Source organism: Gymnoscopelus microlampas (assembly GCF_963454915.1).
Source record: "Gymnoscopelus microlampas genome assembly, chromosome: 8".
NCBI lineage: Eukaryota > Metazoa > Chordata > Actinopteri > Myctophiformes > Myctophidae > Gymnoscopelus > Gymnoscopelus microlampas.
In genome coordinates, this window is record NC_139945.1 from 12,287,331 (window position 1) to 12,302,853 (window position 15,523).

Below are 15,523 nucleotides of genomic sequence, written 5' to 3' on the forward strand. Positions count from 1 at the left end.
TGGGGAGCTTAAAAGAAAACAATGGGATGTATCCATTTTTCTGATGTCACGCTGTTGGATGAAGGAGAGCTACACCTGCCATCGTCACTCTCTTCCCAAGTGAAATCTGCTGTACCTTTGACAGTGCTTGTCATCCCAGCTACCAGCCTGAAAGCTGAAGTTCATATTCATAGTGTGTGTGTGTGTGTGTGTGTGTGTGTGTGTGTGTGTGTGTGTGCGTGTGCGTGTGCGTGTGCGTGTGTGTGTGGGGTGTGTGGGATCAGTCTGGGATCAGTGCAGGCAAGCTGCAGTTCGTCAGCATCACCTCTGGCCTCTATCTGTGATGCATCTACCCTGGTTGTTGATTGATTAAAAAAGTATTTCACTTGTTTATAAAGCACTCAATGGTCTGGCACCTTCCTACCTCTTTGATTGCCTGCCTAGATACGCCCCAATCCGCCCCCTCAGGTGTTCTAGTGCTGACCTGCTCTAAGTGCCTAAAATGGCAAATAAAAAACATGGTGAAGCAGCATTGTGCTTCTACGGGCCAGCGACTTGGAATAAACTCCCATTAAAAGACAGGCAGCCTCTGTAGACGGCTTTAAAACACAGCACAAGACTATTGCTTTTCATCCTTGCTTTTATATGATTTTTTAATCCCTGTGTTGTAACTTGTACTTCATATGTCTTCACTGTTTTGCCTGATTCATTGCCTTTCTTTGCTATTATTTTAATGTTGTTTTATGCTGTGTAAAGCACTTTGAGATGCATTTCATGTCATGAAAGGTGCTATACAAATAAAGGTTATTATTGTGGAAGAACATACAGTATGTGTACCATACACAGGAGGCTGCATTACTTTTTTTTCTAGTTTCAATTTGATTCATTTTTAGTATGATTGCATTTTTAGTATGATTTTTAGTATGATTGCATAAGAAGCAATATTTCAGAGGCCGAGCAGTATGTAAATGCCAAAAAGTTTAGTAACTTATCCAAATGTTTTAAAATGTATTTTAACTCACACATTCTCTGAAAATACCGAAAAGCTAATAGCCAGCAACATCTGGGATGCATTTGATTAAGTAACCTAATGCCAGATTTGTACTTGGTTAAAAATAACCGATCTACATAGCTCAGCTCACAATGTGCCAAGCTTTGATTAACAGTTTGCAAAAAGTACAGCGGTACGACCGTCACTTCGTGCCATGCTGTGAGCTTGTAGATCTGCTATTTTAGAAAAATCCTGAACATTTGTGCAAATCGTTGAATTATACTGGAGGTGGTACAAAACATTTTTGAGATTGTATGTCTTAACATTTTTTTTAAAGCAAAATAAAATATAAATCATAAAAAAAGAGATGGGGGTCTGCAGCCAAATACATAAAATTTTGGGGGTCCTTGACATGAAAAGGAACCACTGGCCTATATCAACCCTCATGATAAAAGCAATTCCAAAGTGCAATCGTCATTTTTTTTAAATTGCTGAAGTTCAACGCACGCGTCCCGTACCATTGTGAGCATGTAGATGAGCTATTTTGACTACTAATAAGTCATTCTACCCATTCTACCAGCCATCTGTATTCCATAAGCGTGTAACCCAATATATTTCTGATTTCATTTAGTTAAGAGAGATACTTGAATTAATATTTCTCCAAAATGCATTCATCCTTGAAAACTGCCACACCCTCATGTGCTAAAAAGGATTCCAAAATGTATTATATCAAAATAGACGGCCTCATATTGTAATCACACTATAACTTTTATCATTCCGATTCCGAATGAGTTGTGGTATACCTAAACGTTTCCATGCCAAGGACCCTCAAATAGCCAAATAGCCTCCGGCTGCGACCCCCATTGCGAAATGGGTTAAAAAGATACCACAAAATAGTGAAAATAGTCAATCTACAAGCTCACAATGTGTCACGATGCCATGTGTTTGGAGCCTGTAGATCTGCTATTTTTGAACTTTTTTTAATTGATTGAAAATATTCCAATTGGCCCCCATGACGCCCCCTGGAGTTGAGACATGTCCTTCATAAGGATGGAAAAGGTGACTTTGGAACACGAGCTGTATTGCCAGTACATTTTCAGTAATTGCCATCATTACAAATCTCTTCTGGCCATAAAACATCAAACTATATTTTATGGATCCACAAAGCCCATCCATTGTCTATTCATAATTTAATATCTCTACGAATGAGCTTCAGGCAGATTTCTAATTTTAGATGAGAGATGTTCATATTTACAAACACTGATCAAAATGTTCTAGGACATAGGAATGTCATAGCTCAGTTAATATACTCTTTATTTTCCTCTACAAGATAAGGTACACTAAGTAGTGCATAATAACATAACATTCTAATAATATAATGCATAATTTAATTAGACCCTTCTGTTTTCTCAACCGCTTCGACCTAACGTTTTTAGCTAATAAAAATCGAATAAAAAGGCACAATCTTGCTGTTTATGAAAATAGAAAATGTACACTTTGATATAACTGAAACAAGAAAGATGTGCTCAGCAGAGTGCAAATCTCTGCCAGGGGGATGCCTTCTGTATGCATTTTGTATATATATAACGTCATATGTCTACAACTGTTATTTTTCAGGATTCAAATTCAAAAGTATCAAAAGTAGTAGATCTACAAGCTCAAAACGCGTCGCTTCGCACCGCGTTTTGAGCTTGTGGATCTGCTACTTTTGATACTTTTGTGTGACACTGTAGTGTGATCAAGTAGGGTGTATATTTATGAAAAAACACAAAAAGTTAAAATATGGAGATAAGAGGTTTCTGCCCGACAGCAACGATATACTGGATGTACAGCCATGAAAGATTAACCCTAACCCTAACACGGCATGTGACTACCCATTGTACATCATCTCATTCTCTACCTCTCTCCATCTTTCAGTCTGTCTGCCTGTCTGGAGAGTGTTCAATTCAATTCAATCTTTATTTCAGACCCAAGGGCGATCCATATCACAAATAAAAACACCATACAAAATATAACAATAATAATAATAATTGCAATAATTGTGATGACAATGTTTTGGGGTATTGTGGTCGTGTATGAAAAGGCTCAAGGCAACAGAGGAAAAGGATACAATAAAGGTTACATAAAACTGTTACATCATAACAGTTGATAGAGGGGTAAAAACATTATCTCGTATTTCTTAAAAATACAAGATAATTGACTGCATACGGTCCCCCATGGCTCTATACTTGGTCCACTCCTTTTTAACCCCCCCTACTCCAAATCTCTTCATCAAAAATAGCCGATCTACAAGCTCACTGTGAGTTATTTTCACTAAATGTTAAAATGTTCACCTCAGTGGTCATGTGAGTGTCTGATATTTCTCAGTTTCTACTGACTTTTTGTTCTAGGTGTTTTGATCATGTTAAAAAATAATACAGAGTACAGGTATGGCCTCAGGGGCAGTGTGAGGAGTGAGGAGTCTAAACTTGTTACCTTACTATTGCCTTTGGATATTGGTGGAGAGCTTATTAAGCTCAAAACATGTTTTCTTTCCCAGGCATCAGTCAGCAGTCCCATTGAAAACATAGCAGCTAGGCAAGGTCATTTTGACATCCTGACTTAATGATGTTGCTTCACTGTTTAGGGGTGGAGACTAAACTGAACTAAACACACACACACACACACACACACACACACACACACACACACACACACACACACACACACACACACACACACACACACACACACACACACACACACACACACACACACACACACACACACACACACACACCGCTAAACGGCAACTGCAAAATGCCTCACCTAAAAATCAGGGGCCCAGAAAATAAATCAGACTGTCACAGTTTAATTTGAAAGAAATTATTTCTCTGTGTTTTGAAGTAACTGACTTGACCCTTTGTGCTTTATAATCATCTTGGGTATAAGTCTGTAGAACAGCATTGTGGATGGATTGTACACTGGATTTGGAAATGGCAGTTATACGCTCCATCTGTGCCACTGTAAGGTTAATGGCCAAGAGCTTATTTGAAGTATTGATACTTAAGTACAAAAATGTAGTACTTTTTCCACCACTGACCATACCAGGCCAGTTTGCGACGTTTACTGTGTACATGGATGTCCATGTACTGTGCATGGACAGAAAAGTTTGTTTGATTTGAAGGATTAAACCTGCCAGTACCCATGAACTTTCTTTTGCCTGAGTACAACATGTTTTTGATGGTGCATCAGTGGCTTCTGATTAAGTTGACATTTGATTTAACCACTTAACCAATAGGCCTACTTAGTTCACTGAGGTCATTCATGACTCTCTACTAGATACGCTCTTATCTATTGGACGATGTCGAATGACAGACTATAAATTAAGCATTACTGCTCACGCCTATGTTGTTTTCTCATTACCTCAACAACCTCAACCAACGCAGACAGGTTGGCGATGTCTGAATTAACAAATCTGATCTGATTACTTACAAATAACAGTCAGTCCTAAAGATTGTATCTGAGAAACAAATTGGATTTGCCTGCAATCTGAACAAAGCCAACGTGATTGACGGTCTCTCTGCTGCAGCTTCCCTGTATCCTTCCTGCTTGGAGGCTGGAGTTTTGAGCGGCGGTCTTGTCCCCAATTTAGTCATTATGCCAATTGATTCCTCCCCGCACACATTTCTGTGTTGTCACTGCTGTTGTATCTCACTGACTCACCTGCCTGTGAGGAGCCCCCACCGTGGGGACGTAGAGCAGTGATATTCAACTGGTGGCCCACGGGCCAAATTCGGCCCGTGGGGAGTTTTCTTGTGGCTCTGGAACACATTCCATATTCCAATTTTGTTTTATAATCTTGGATGGTTGGGTGTATAGGATGACCATTTTGAACATTTTTCATAACCGTTAACCAAAACTCGTTAATGGTTAATAATTAAGGGCCATTGTGTGCTATAGTACAACATGATGTACATTGTTATGTCCAATAGGACGATAATGGACACACTGGCCCTCATTTATCAACGGAGCGTATAAACCGGCGTATATTTTTCCATATATTCGGCCGTACACCAACGTCGAAGTCACATTTATCAACGAATCCTACACAGCCGATCCGAGCGTACATTTGGTCCCAGCCTTGATAAATCTCACGTCTGAAAACAAGCGTCATTTAAATAACACGGCCTTAAATATTCTCGAAACGATTTTACGACATGAAGAACCAGAATACGACCAAAGAAAGAGTTTAGCCGGCTCGCCTCGCCTCGCCTCGCCTCGCTGCCTGTCAAGTCACACACACACACACACACACACACACAAGCTCACAACGCGTCGCGATGCGACGCTGGCTGGTGAGCTTGTAGATTTGCTATTTTCAATGCAGCCAGATCTACAATCTTATCTGAATGACTGTTAAAGCAGTTTGTTTAAAATTACTTTATAAAATGTTATATATTCACAGGGATTATTTATTTGTGTAGATATACTTTTAGGAGTGGATTAAGTGTCTAGATGCAACGTCGTTGCTGATTGGATGTTGTTCAAACAAATGACGAATCACAACGATCACACTGTTTTTTTTGTCCCGCCCCGCACCACAGACCAATCAGAAGCCACGGCACGACTCGAAACGTTTGTCATGTCCCGCCTCCCTTGGAGATAGGAGGCATTCCAGACTGAGAAGCGAAGAGAGAAAAAAAGTCCGCCGAACGTAGCGAAGCAGGCTGGATACCAGGCTACCGAGATACAGAATGTTTAAGTTTTAAGTTAACAAGGAAGTGGATATGAGTCTAGATCTTCGAAAAATCATATCTCCTTGGTCTTTGGGTCAAATAAAAAATAAAAAAATGTAAAAAAAAAAGTTTTTTTTTTTCTAAAAACGACTTAAAGGACAACTTTGTTTTTTTACAACCAATGTTTATGTTTTAGATTGTAATTAAAGTAAATAAAAGATGAGTGTTAAAAATGTTAAATTTACTGCTTTCTATAGTTTTAGCAATTTTCACAATCTTTTTTACAGTGTTTTCACAGTGGGCGGGGGCATTCTGTCCGGTGGCTAAATATGTATTTTTTTAACACATTAACCCGGCGTTTTCTTTATTATTATTTACAGTAGCTCTTCTAGCCCCCAATAACTCACATCTGGCCATCTCAGACAGCCGGACCTTTTTTATTGTGTAAAAAAGGCATATTTAGCCACCGGACAGAATGCCCCCGCCCACTGTAAAAAATATCGCAAAAAATGCTAAAACTATAGAAAGCAGTAAATGAAAAAAAAAATACACTCATCATTTATTTACTTTAATTACAAGCTAAAATATAAACCTTGGTTGTAAAAAAACAAAGTTGTCCTTTAAGTCGTTCTTGGCAGGCAAGTGATGGATTCTAAAGAACGCATATATGCGTTATTGGCAGGCAACTAGTTTTAAGAGTAACACAACAGTTCCTATGTTTCTTTTGAAGCTTCCCTAAAGGGATAGTTAAGGCGGAGCAGAGAAATGCATGGTTTGTCCAGCCTGGTTTCTTATTTATAGTTGTACAGTTGTTAGGTATACTGTTTTTGTACTGTTTTGTACTGCTAAATTTCCCCAGGGATATCAATGAATGAATTTCAATTCAATTCAATTTTATTCAATTTTCAATTCAATTTTATTAAAGTGTCAAATCACAACAAGTTGTCTCAAGACACTTTACATGTAGAGCAGAGACCCAACAGTCCCACCCTGAGCAAGCAATTTTGCGACAGTGGCAACGAAAAACTCCCCCTTAACTGGAAGAAACGTCTAGGCTCCAGGGTGGGCGGCCTTCTGCCTCGACCGTGTCGGGGGGAAAGAAGAGAGAGAGAGGGAGAGACAGAGAGAGAGATACAAGTAGTAGCAATAACAATAGTGTAAGATAATATATGATAATATAATATAGTACAACAATAATGTGTATACAGTATATAATGGTATAATATAAGAATGTTAAGATAATATACAGTATAGTGTAGTGTAGTGGTATAGTGTAATGTAGTAGGAATCCACGGTCGTTATTAGCCATGAATATTATGCCAATCAATGTCTCCCAGTCTAAGCCTACACTGTCTTCCTCTTAGCTGTTAACCCTATACCGTCTTCTTCTCAGCCTTCTAACCCTATACTGTCTTCCTCTCAGCTGTCTAACCTTATACTGTCTTCCTCTCAGAGGAGGTCTCTCTTACACTGTCAGCTTCCCTTCTACAGTGGGTAACTAAAGGTTCAGGCATGACATGACGACACATTTTCATGACATGACGACACATTGAGGTTAGACAACACACTCCATATTTGGGCGTAGTTGCATTTGGAACTCCTTATATGCTTATGGCTGAGTCATAGTGACATGAGACATCAGAGGCACACCTGCCCGGCCTCCCTTACGCCAAATTTAATATAGGATTACATATTTGAGTGGAAGAAAGTGACAGAGGACTCTTGGTTTTAGGCACAGATTCCAGTATGCCATGCAGTGCCCCTTTAGGCACTACCAGGTTTGTGATTACCGAATAACACCATAAAATTTGTTATACAACACGCAATAGCTTTTTTAATTTCTTGTTCATACTGTACATCCAAAAAATCATGACAAATAAAACATCAAAATATTGCATTATTATAATTTAACCTAAGTAATCATTCAATTGGTAGATATTCAACATACTGTATGAATGCATGCCAACAGATACATACTCTCCCTCATCATTTTCTCGTTTATACAATAATCACGTGACTTTCTTGCATTTTTAAAATCCTGAATCCAAAATGTTAATCAAATAACACAGAGCAATCATAACAGCACTTTTACCCTTCTGCCTTTACTTGATGAACCAACTATATTCACCCCATAGTTTTCCATTATGCCGCAAAGCATTAGTTAATAATAACTTTTCTTACAGTATGAAATAAGCCTAAAGATCTTCATTCATTGACATTACTGCAAGGCTCTTGGTTTTAGGCACAAATTCCACCAAACTAAGAACGGTTTGCCCACAAGTGTATAACTGTACAATAGGCATTATTGTTATGCTTGCATCACATAAATCAATTATGTTCAAAATGATAGACTAGGTTAAATTAATTGATCTGGTAAGTGTGTGAGTTCCTAGAGGAGTACTGCCTACTGCATATAGGTTCATGGTGTATAGGGCATAGCAGTGGCGGCCATTTTGTGGTGCCACAGATAGAAAACCCATTAATTCGTCCCATAGAGATTTCCGAAAAAAATTATATAAATTATTTTAAGCCTGAAACCAAGCCATCCAGGCTCCTGGTGAATCATGACATTAAAACATTGATTCTGTGTCAAAAACATTTGAAACCCGCAAAATAAAAGTTTATTTATTAAATATAGTATATAATATATATTGGACACCAAATCAAATGTTTTATGGTCATGATTCAGCAGAAGCTTGGATGGCTTGGTTCCAGGCTTAAATTAATTTATAGAAATATTTTCGGAAATCTCTATGGGAGGAAAATGAATGGTTTTCTATCCGTGGCACCGCAAAATGGCTGCCACTACTATGCCCCGAGTATGAATCTGGACAAATCAAATCAAAATCAGACAAGATTCCATGTTCTGCCATCTCTTGAGTTCTCAAAAATACTTACTCTTCAGTAGAAAATGTTTTGGCAGAGTGGAGGTGAGCCAGCGAACAGAAATACAACAATGGTCAAAGTCCTGACGGATGGAGTCCGTGCTCAGGCTAGAGTTCTGACTGTGATGAATGCCAATAAATCATCGATTGATAAATCGACGACAAACAGTTTTCAGAGAGAGAAACAAACGACCGGCTGGTGACCAATGCGGAGCAGTCTGAGGAAATCCACCGAGGTTACCCCGTTAAGACCGGGAAAGCATCTGTGTCATTTTAAGATTTCTTTGGCTATTCAAAAATAGCAGATATACAAGCTCATAGCGCGGCACCGAGTGCCGCGCTATGAGCTTGTATTTATTTATTTTTATCGTGAAAACATTTTGTGCAAATCTTTGAATATATATATTTTTTTAAACAATATTTTTAACTAAAATCTTTGCTTCTGGGAGTCCATGGAACAAAATATTGAACAAATGTTCGCTTTAAAAATATATATATTCAAAATATTTGCACAAATGTTCACGATTTTTCAAAAAACTAGAAAAAGTGCTCATCGGAGCACTGCCAGACCCGTGGTTGAAATCTGAATGGCCGGACTTCGCATGACATGTGTGCAGAGGAAAAGAGGGACAGCAGAGGAAAAGAGGGACAGCAGAGGAAAAGAGGGACAGACCGACCGACCAACCGACAAAGCCTCCTGTAGGCCGACCCCTTGGGTCTGGCAAAAAATGTAATAGCCAAAGTATAAAATAATGGTTAAAATCTAAAATGACAGATGCTTTCCCGGTCTTAATGGGTTAAAGCGCATCATGGATTAGCGGGGAAAAGTAGCAATGAAAAAGGAAAGGAAGCATTTTTAATTGTTCGTCACAGAGCAGAGGAGGTAACTAAAAAGTTAGCCACTGGGTCCCATCTGCAACCTTTCCTGCTTGTGCTTGTCCAGCCACTGTAAGATCTGCTGCTTGAGTTCCTCGTTTGGCCTGATCTGGTCCATGGTGAGAGGACTGCGGTTGAACGGATCTGTCTGGTCACTGAAAAGAGAAAAAAGCAATCACATGGAATAAAGCAAAGATAAAATCTCATGATGACTGAAGCATCTTGTTTATTAGAATTAAGTTTAGGAATTATTGTAAACCTATGTTCTTGCTGTTCTACATACGGCCAACCAGTTGAAGAAATCACAGGCTTTAACCTTTGCTTCTATGAAATATCCGAGATGCTTCTGAACCATAGACCGTAAAAATTAATGGGCAAAGTGGTTTCGAAAGACACGTTTTGAAGCCTGTTTTTCAGCGATTTCAAATCCGCCATTCTATATCCGGTCCAAAATGCTAACAGAAATGAATGCTATTGGCTGCAACCGCAGCGAGGGCGGGTCTTCACTCGATAGAACCAGTAGAAACCCTAGAAACATAAACTACTTTATCATTAATTTTAACATTAATTTGACCATAATTTACTAAACGCATATCATGATGATTTAAAAAAGACTTTAAACTAGCGATTGAAAACATTAAGTGTTTATGAAAAGGTTTACTACGGTAATAAAATCAAGTATAAAGTCCGCCCAAAACCTCATTCAGTTGTATTGAGATTATAATGTATTGCAAACGGTGGAAGGTGAAATAGCGACGTCTGCTGGGCCATTAATAGGAACAGCAGGCTGAACGAGAACACAGAAGTGAGCTTCACTTCCAGCGAAGGGGGTTTGTCCCTTGGTACTGACCTGAGTAGATGCCTTGCTATGGTTGAGCGGTCTACTGTGACATTGGAGGAGGGGAGCAGGACTGGGTCCAGCATCAGGGTGGACATGATGGGGTCCAGGAACTCATCTGGGGCGTCCGAGTAGGTCTCCTCGTCCTGCAGCTGCCTGTCGGCATGGGACTATATGGGACATACGTAGGACACAGACACAAACGTAGGTCAGCATGGGCTCGCCCGGTCTATCTGCTCCCTGAGTGCTGTATTAACCCATTAAAACCAGGAAAGCACCTGTGTGATTTTAGCTATATAATTTATATAGCTACATAGGTTTTTCAGAAAACGGTTAGGATTTAGAACAGTGGTTCTCAAAGAGGGGTCCTTGACTTCTTTACCCATATTTTATATGTTGGCTATTCAAAAATAGCTGATATACAAGCACATCTGCTACTTTTGAAAAATCTTGAAAATTAGAATCATTGTAACACAAATCTTCTCTTCTGGGGGTCCCTGACACAAAACATTTTCAGTTTGAGAACTACTGATTTAGAAGGCATTTGTAGAATCGGCCCAAGGTCTTAATGGGTTAATGACATCCACTGCTCCTAATAGTTAGGATGGGTTAAATGCAGAGGACACATTCCACGTATGTGCAAATGTTCTTGACAAATATCACTTAACTGTCCTGTCCTACTGTCCTACAATTATTGTCCTATCCTATCCGACAATACATTTAAGAAACCATCTGTCCGTAATCCTACTATCCTTAAATTTAAGAAACCTGTCTGTCATTCTGTCTGATCTGCATGTCGGTGGGTGGAAATGGCGGGTATGGACTAGTTATTATTATAGATCAGTGGTTCTCAACCAGTGGTCTGGGGACCACCAGTGGTCATTGAGGGGGTTCCAGGTGGTCCCCAGCTAAATGATGGAGAGTTGGTAACCAAATGGACCCTTATAGATCTTTAAATCTTGAGAGCAAAAAATTACCCCATTTGGTTTCATTTTACGTCTTAAATTATATTACGAGTTATTGTTAAACATCTGAATTACTTAATTAAAGAATTTCTATTTTGATCAACGTTTGCCTGTTATCTCTCCTATGATGGTACCACATCAATACAGCATGGAATTGTGGACAAAATCTTATCCAACGACAACAAACTATTCTAAGTTTGGGTCTGAGAGGGAAAATCTCATCAAACGGTGGTCTGTGGGTCAAATGCCCAATAAATAATGGACCTTGATATGAAAAGGGTTGAAAACCACTGCTATAGATGGTTCTGATGAGCAGGGAACACGTTAGGCATGCTGCCTGCACAAAAATATAGCAGTGATCAGTCCAGCGGTTTACGAGATTAGCGCCGGACACACATCAGCGGCTACACACACACACACACACACACACACACACACACACACACACACACACACACACACACACACACACACACACACACACACACACACACACACACACACACACACACACACACACACACACACACATTACAAGATAATAAAAGATCCAATCCTACCTTGATTTTGTCAGCAATCAGCCCAAAGGACACGATCATGTCTCCAGGCTTGTTGATCTTCTTAAGGACACGGGCCGTCTGGGAGAACAGGGTGGGAGAGTAGGAGCGGCCGTCTTTGGGGACCGTGGCACAGAAATTCTCCTCATCGCTGCCAAAGACAAAGATGATGCACAATTTACATGCTGTGTTTGGCAACCAGCAAGGTGATCTTTAAAAAACAACAACTATGTATTTAGCCTTTATTTAACCCTTTAAAACAGGGAAAGCATCTGTGTCATTTTTGGACTTCGGCTATTCAAAAATAGCAGATATACAAGCTCATAGCGCGGCACCGAGTGTCGCGCTAAGACAGGGGTCATCAACCCCTTGGCTTGTGATGGACATTTTCCTCAAACAATATGTTTGCCAAGGACATACAAAATGAGTGGTCAATAATGTTAGCATAAATAAAATACCAATGCATACTAGTCCAGTAGACACGATGGAGAACACATGCTGTGTTTTTAAAGAGGAAGAGTGGTTAGTCCTCATCCCTTTGTACTTTGTTTTATTTTACTAAGATAGTAAGTAGGAAAGCTGAGAGGGAAGGCGTAGATGGAGCAATTTGTAACCCATTTTCAAAAATTGCTTTAAAAGTCAAGTGTATTATTGTTATTATTTCCATGGTAATCTCTGCACTCTACTTTCTTCACTTTCTAAATCAAAGTGATGGCTTTGAACTTTTCAAAGCATTAAAGACAATCAGAGACGGTGAGTCATGTCATATTGACATCATCCACCGGTCATTACTCATAAGCTTAAAAAACTCGGGCAGCCATTTTTGCGTTTTGTATGTACATGCACTGAGTGTGCAGTAATGAAAACTGGCAAGAACTATGGTCAATAAAATATATTTTTAAGGAATCAAAACCACGGACAGTAGTGCAAATATCTTGCTAAGCTGTTAATTTTGCTAGACGGTGGAAGTCTTCTGGACATACCCCAGGTTCAGGTAGATGGTGCAGATGTCAGACACCAGCTGCTGGGGCTTAAAGTCAAACTCACTGAAGTCCTTGACTTTCAGGGCGCCCATCTTAGGCCCCACCAGGTGCTGCAGGAAGTAGTTGAGCATGGAGATGATCCTCTCAGCCAGGAACGGGTGCACAAAGATGCCTTTAATTTCTACAATGACACAGGCAGGCAGACACAAGGTCAAGGAGGGATTGGTAATGGTTCCATTTTATTCTACTTGGTCTGTGTCTAGCCTGGTAAAACCTCCCGGTTCACGGAATTGAATTTCATTTTCATTCAGGTCTGCCAAATGAAAATGAAATTGAATTCCGTGACCGGGAGGTTTTACCAGGCTATCTCGTCGGAGGTCTGTGGACAGTTCAGAAACCCAAAATAAATCGATTTTGAATCGAGAATCGTTTATTTTGAAAAATCGATACAAATCGGAATCGTGACCCCAAGAATCGGAATCGAATCGTGAGATAGCAAACAATTCACAGCCATAAAGTAGGTTAATTTACGAAAAATATATAGAATATGGATAAGAGGTTAATGTCATGCTTCCTGCCTGACCTGAGGTAAGGAAGGCGAGCGTGCCGATGGTCTCGTTAGACATGATGTTGTGGAAGCGTCCCAGCTGCCCGAACATCTGCAGGCTGGACTCCTTCTCTCTGCGGCCGTCGGGGGCCAGGCCCTCCCACTCCCCTCGATCACGCTCCAGTTGGAGCAGCTTGATCTTACTCAAGTACTACAGGAGGACGGGGGAGAGTTAACCCATTCAATCCGGGAACGCATATACTGTATGTGTCATTTTAGATGTTTTATCTATAACCATTATTCTATACTTTCGGCTATTCAAAAATAGCAGATCTACAAGCTCGTAGCGCGGCACCAAGTGCCGCGCTATGAGCTTGTAGATCTGCTATTTATTTTTGAAACAATCGTGAACATGTGTGCAAATCTTTGAATATATAGATATTTTTTAAGTGAACATTTTTAACTCAAATCTTTGCTTCTGGGGATTCTACAAATGTCTTCTAAATCCTAACACTTTTTAAACTTATAACCTATATAAACCTATAATATCAGTGGTTCTCAAACTTTTTTCATGTCAAGGACCCCTAAAATGATATGCATTTGTCCGCGGACCAACCTCATCTCAAAATATTTTGTTCAAGGCACCCCCCCAGAAGCAATAAAAGTTTTTTTTATTATCTCTGAATTGTTTACATCCAGTTTTATCACCTAAATTTCACTTAACGTATCGGTAAGCGGATGTCTCCCATTGTCTGGCTACGTGAGACTATTGAATAATAAACTGGACCCATGAACCAAAACAAAACAAACAGCGGATCAGAGGGAGGGTCAGTCTTACCTGAATGGCCTCATCCAGGAGGAAGACGGCGTCATTCATCAGCAGGTTGAGGTACCTCAGGAAGAGAGGTGGATTCATGGCCTCCAGGTTCACAGAGGCATAGTCAGCCAGGCGCTGAAAACGACACCATTTAACACCCTCACATCAATCTTTTTTCAAATGGGAGGTTTTGTTTTGTTTTGACATTTTTCTTAACATAATCTTACAGAGGAGATTGTGTGCAAATCTTGTACCTGTATTTAGGCCAGGTGCTGGACATCAAGGCAATAATCAAGGAGAAGGTAAAACATCCACACACTGGTTTAAAGCTCCCAAAACATATTTTATTAAAGGGACTACACAATGAATTTGAACTTTTCCTTCTTTTTAGTGTGTTTTTGGTGTCCCCTACCTCTCTTCTATCCCAAAAAACACCCCAGTTTGAACACTCAGGCTTTCACAGCATATCTGGGGTTTTCTGTAAATTGGACTCAAAACAGACCAAACTGATTTTCACCCGAATGTGACGTTCGGTACAATACCTCCTGTTTTTTCAGTTCCAACTAAAAACAAACAAAAACATTTTTTTTTTCTTTTTCCACACAGAACCAGGATATAACGTGCATACAAACTGTCTCAATAGCGCCCCGTGCCAAACAGGACAATGTGGTATTGCAGGTGAAAGTGCTTTATAAGCCAGAGAGAAGTTAGTTGGAATGAGTATATCTGAGGCTTGATTTAGGCTCAAACCTTTAGAAAAACGTTTGAGGGACATAAACAATATGTTATTAAATATATATATATTTTTTTTAATTCATGGTGTATATCCTTTAATGGCACAACGTTTCGACCTTATAGGTCTGTGTGCGGATGTTTTTCCTTGAATGCTTGATACTGATTGGTCAATCACTGAATTCAGCTGTGTGTTATTTCTCAGCTCAATAACAGACCGCTAATCAAAGACTCCTGCTGCGCTGCTTGATTTTATGCTGTATCCAACATGGCAGCCATGTAAACAAACACACAATGTCATTTACAACTAAACATTGCTCTCAAGAACGTTTTTGAAAACATTTGAAGCGAGAAATAGACAATGCAGTAACCGAAATTGTATTTTATCAACAATTCCTTGTGGGTCAATGTATTAATTTATTTATTAAGTAGCCGTGTAATAAGCGGGATAATTGACGGCGTGCCGGCCGTTGTTTAGAAATATTATATAATTATTTCTAAAACGTCAATTATCCCTTGCTTATTATACATATTAAAATGTATATGGCATTGCATTCTGGTGTTGCTTGCCAACTAGAGCTTTGTTCTTGTCAGCATGCAACGCCATCATAAATTAGACATAAGAGATTTTGTTT

General features: G+C 39.6%; 1 protein-coding gene across 2 annotated transcripts in view; it reads right to left on the reverse strand.

The window, feature by feature from the left end:
• Positions 1–7,505: 7,505 nt before the first annotated feature.
• ube4a (ubiquitination factor E4A) overlaps positions 7,506–15,523 on the reverse strand; it is a 29,459-nt gene continuing 21,441 nt past the window's right edge. For both annotated transcript variants that reach the window (XM_084064177.1, XM_084064176.1), the window contains exons 15-20: positions 14,178–14,291; positions 13,376–13,550; positions 12,793–12,973; positions 11,813–11,960; positions 10,300–10,457; positions 7,506–9,604 (exon numbers count right to left, since the gene is read on the reverse strand). In XM_084064177.1, coding sequence (XP_083920303.1) covers positions 9,469–9,604; positions 10,300–10,457; positions 11,813–11,960; positions 12,793–12,973; positions 13,376–13,550; positions 14,178–14,291 — 912 coding nt within the window. In that variant the 3' untranslated portion in view covers positions 7,506–9,468. The remainder of the gene's footprint in view (positions 9,605–10,299; positions 10,458–11,812; positions 11,961–12,792; positions 12,974–13,375; positions 13,551–14,177; positions 14,292–15,523) is intronic.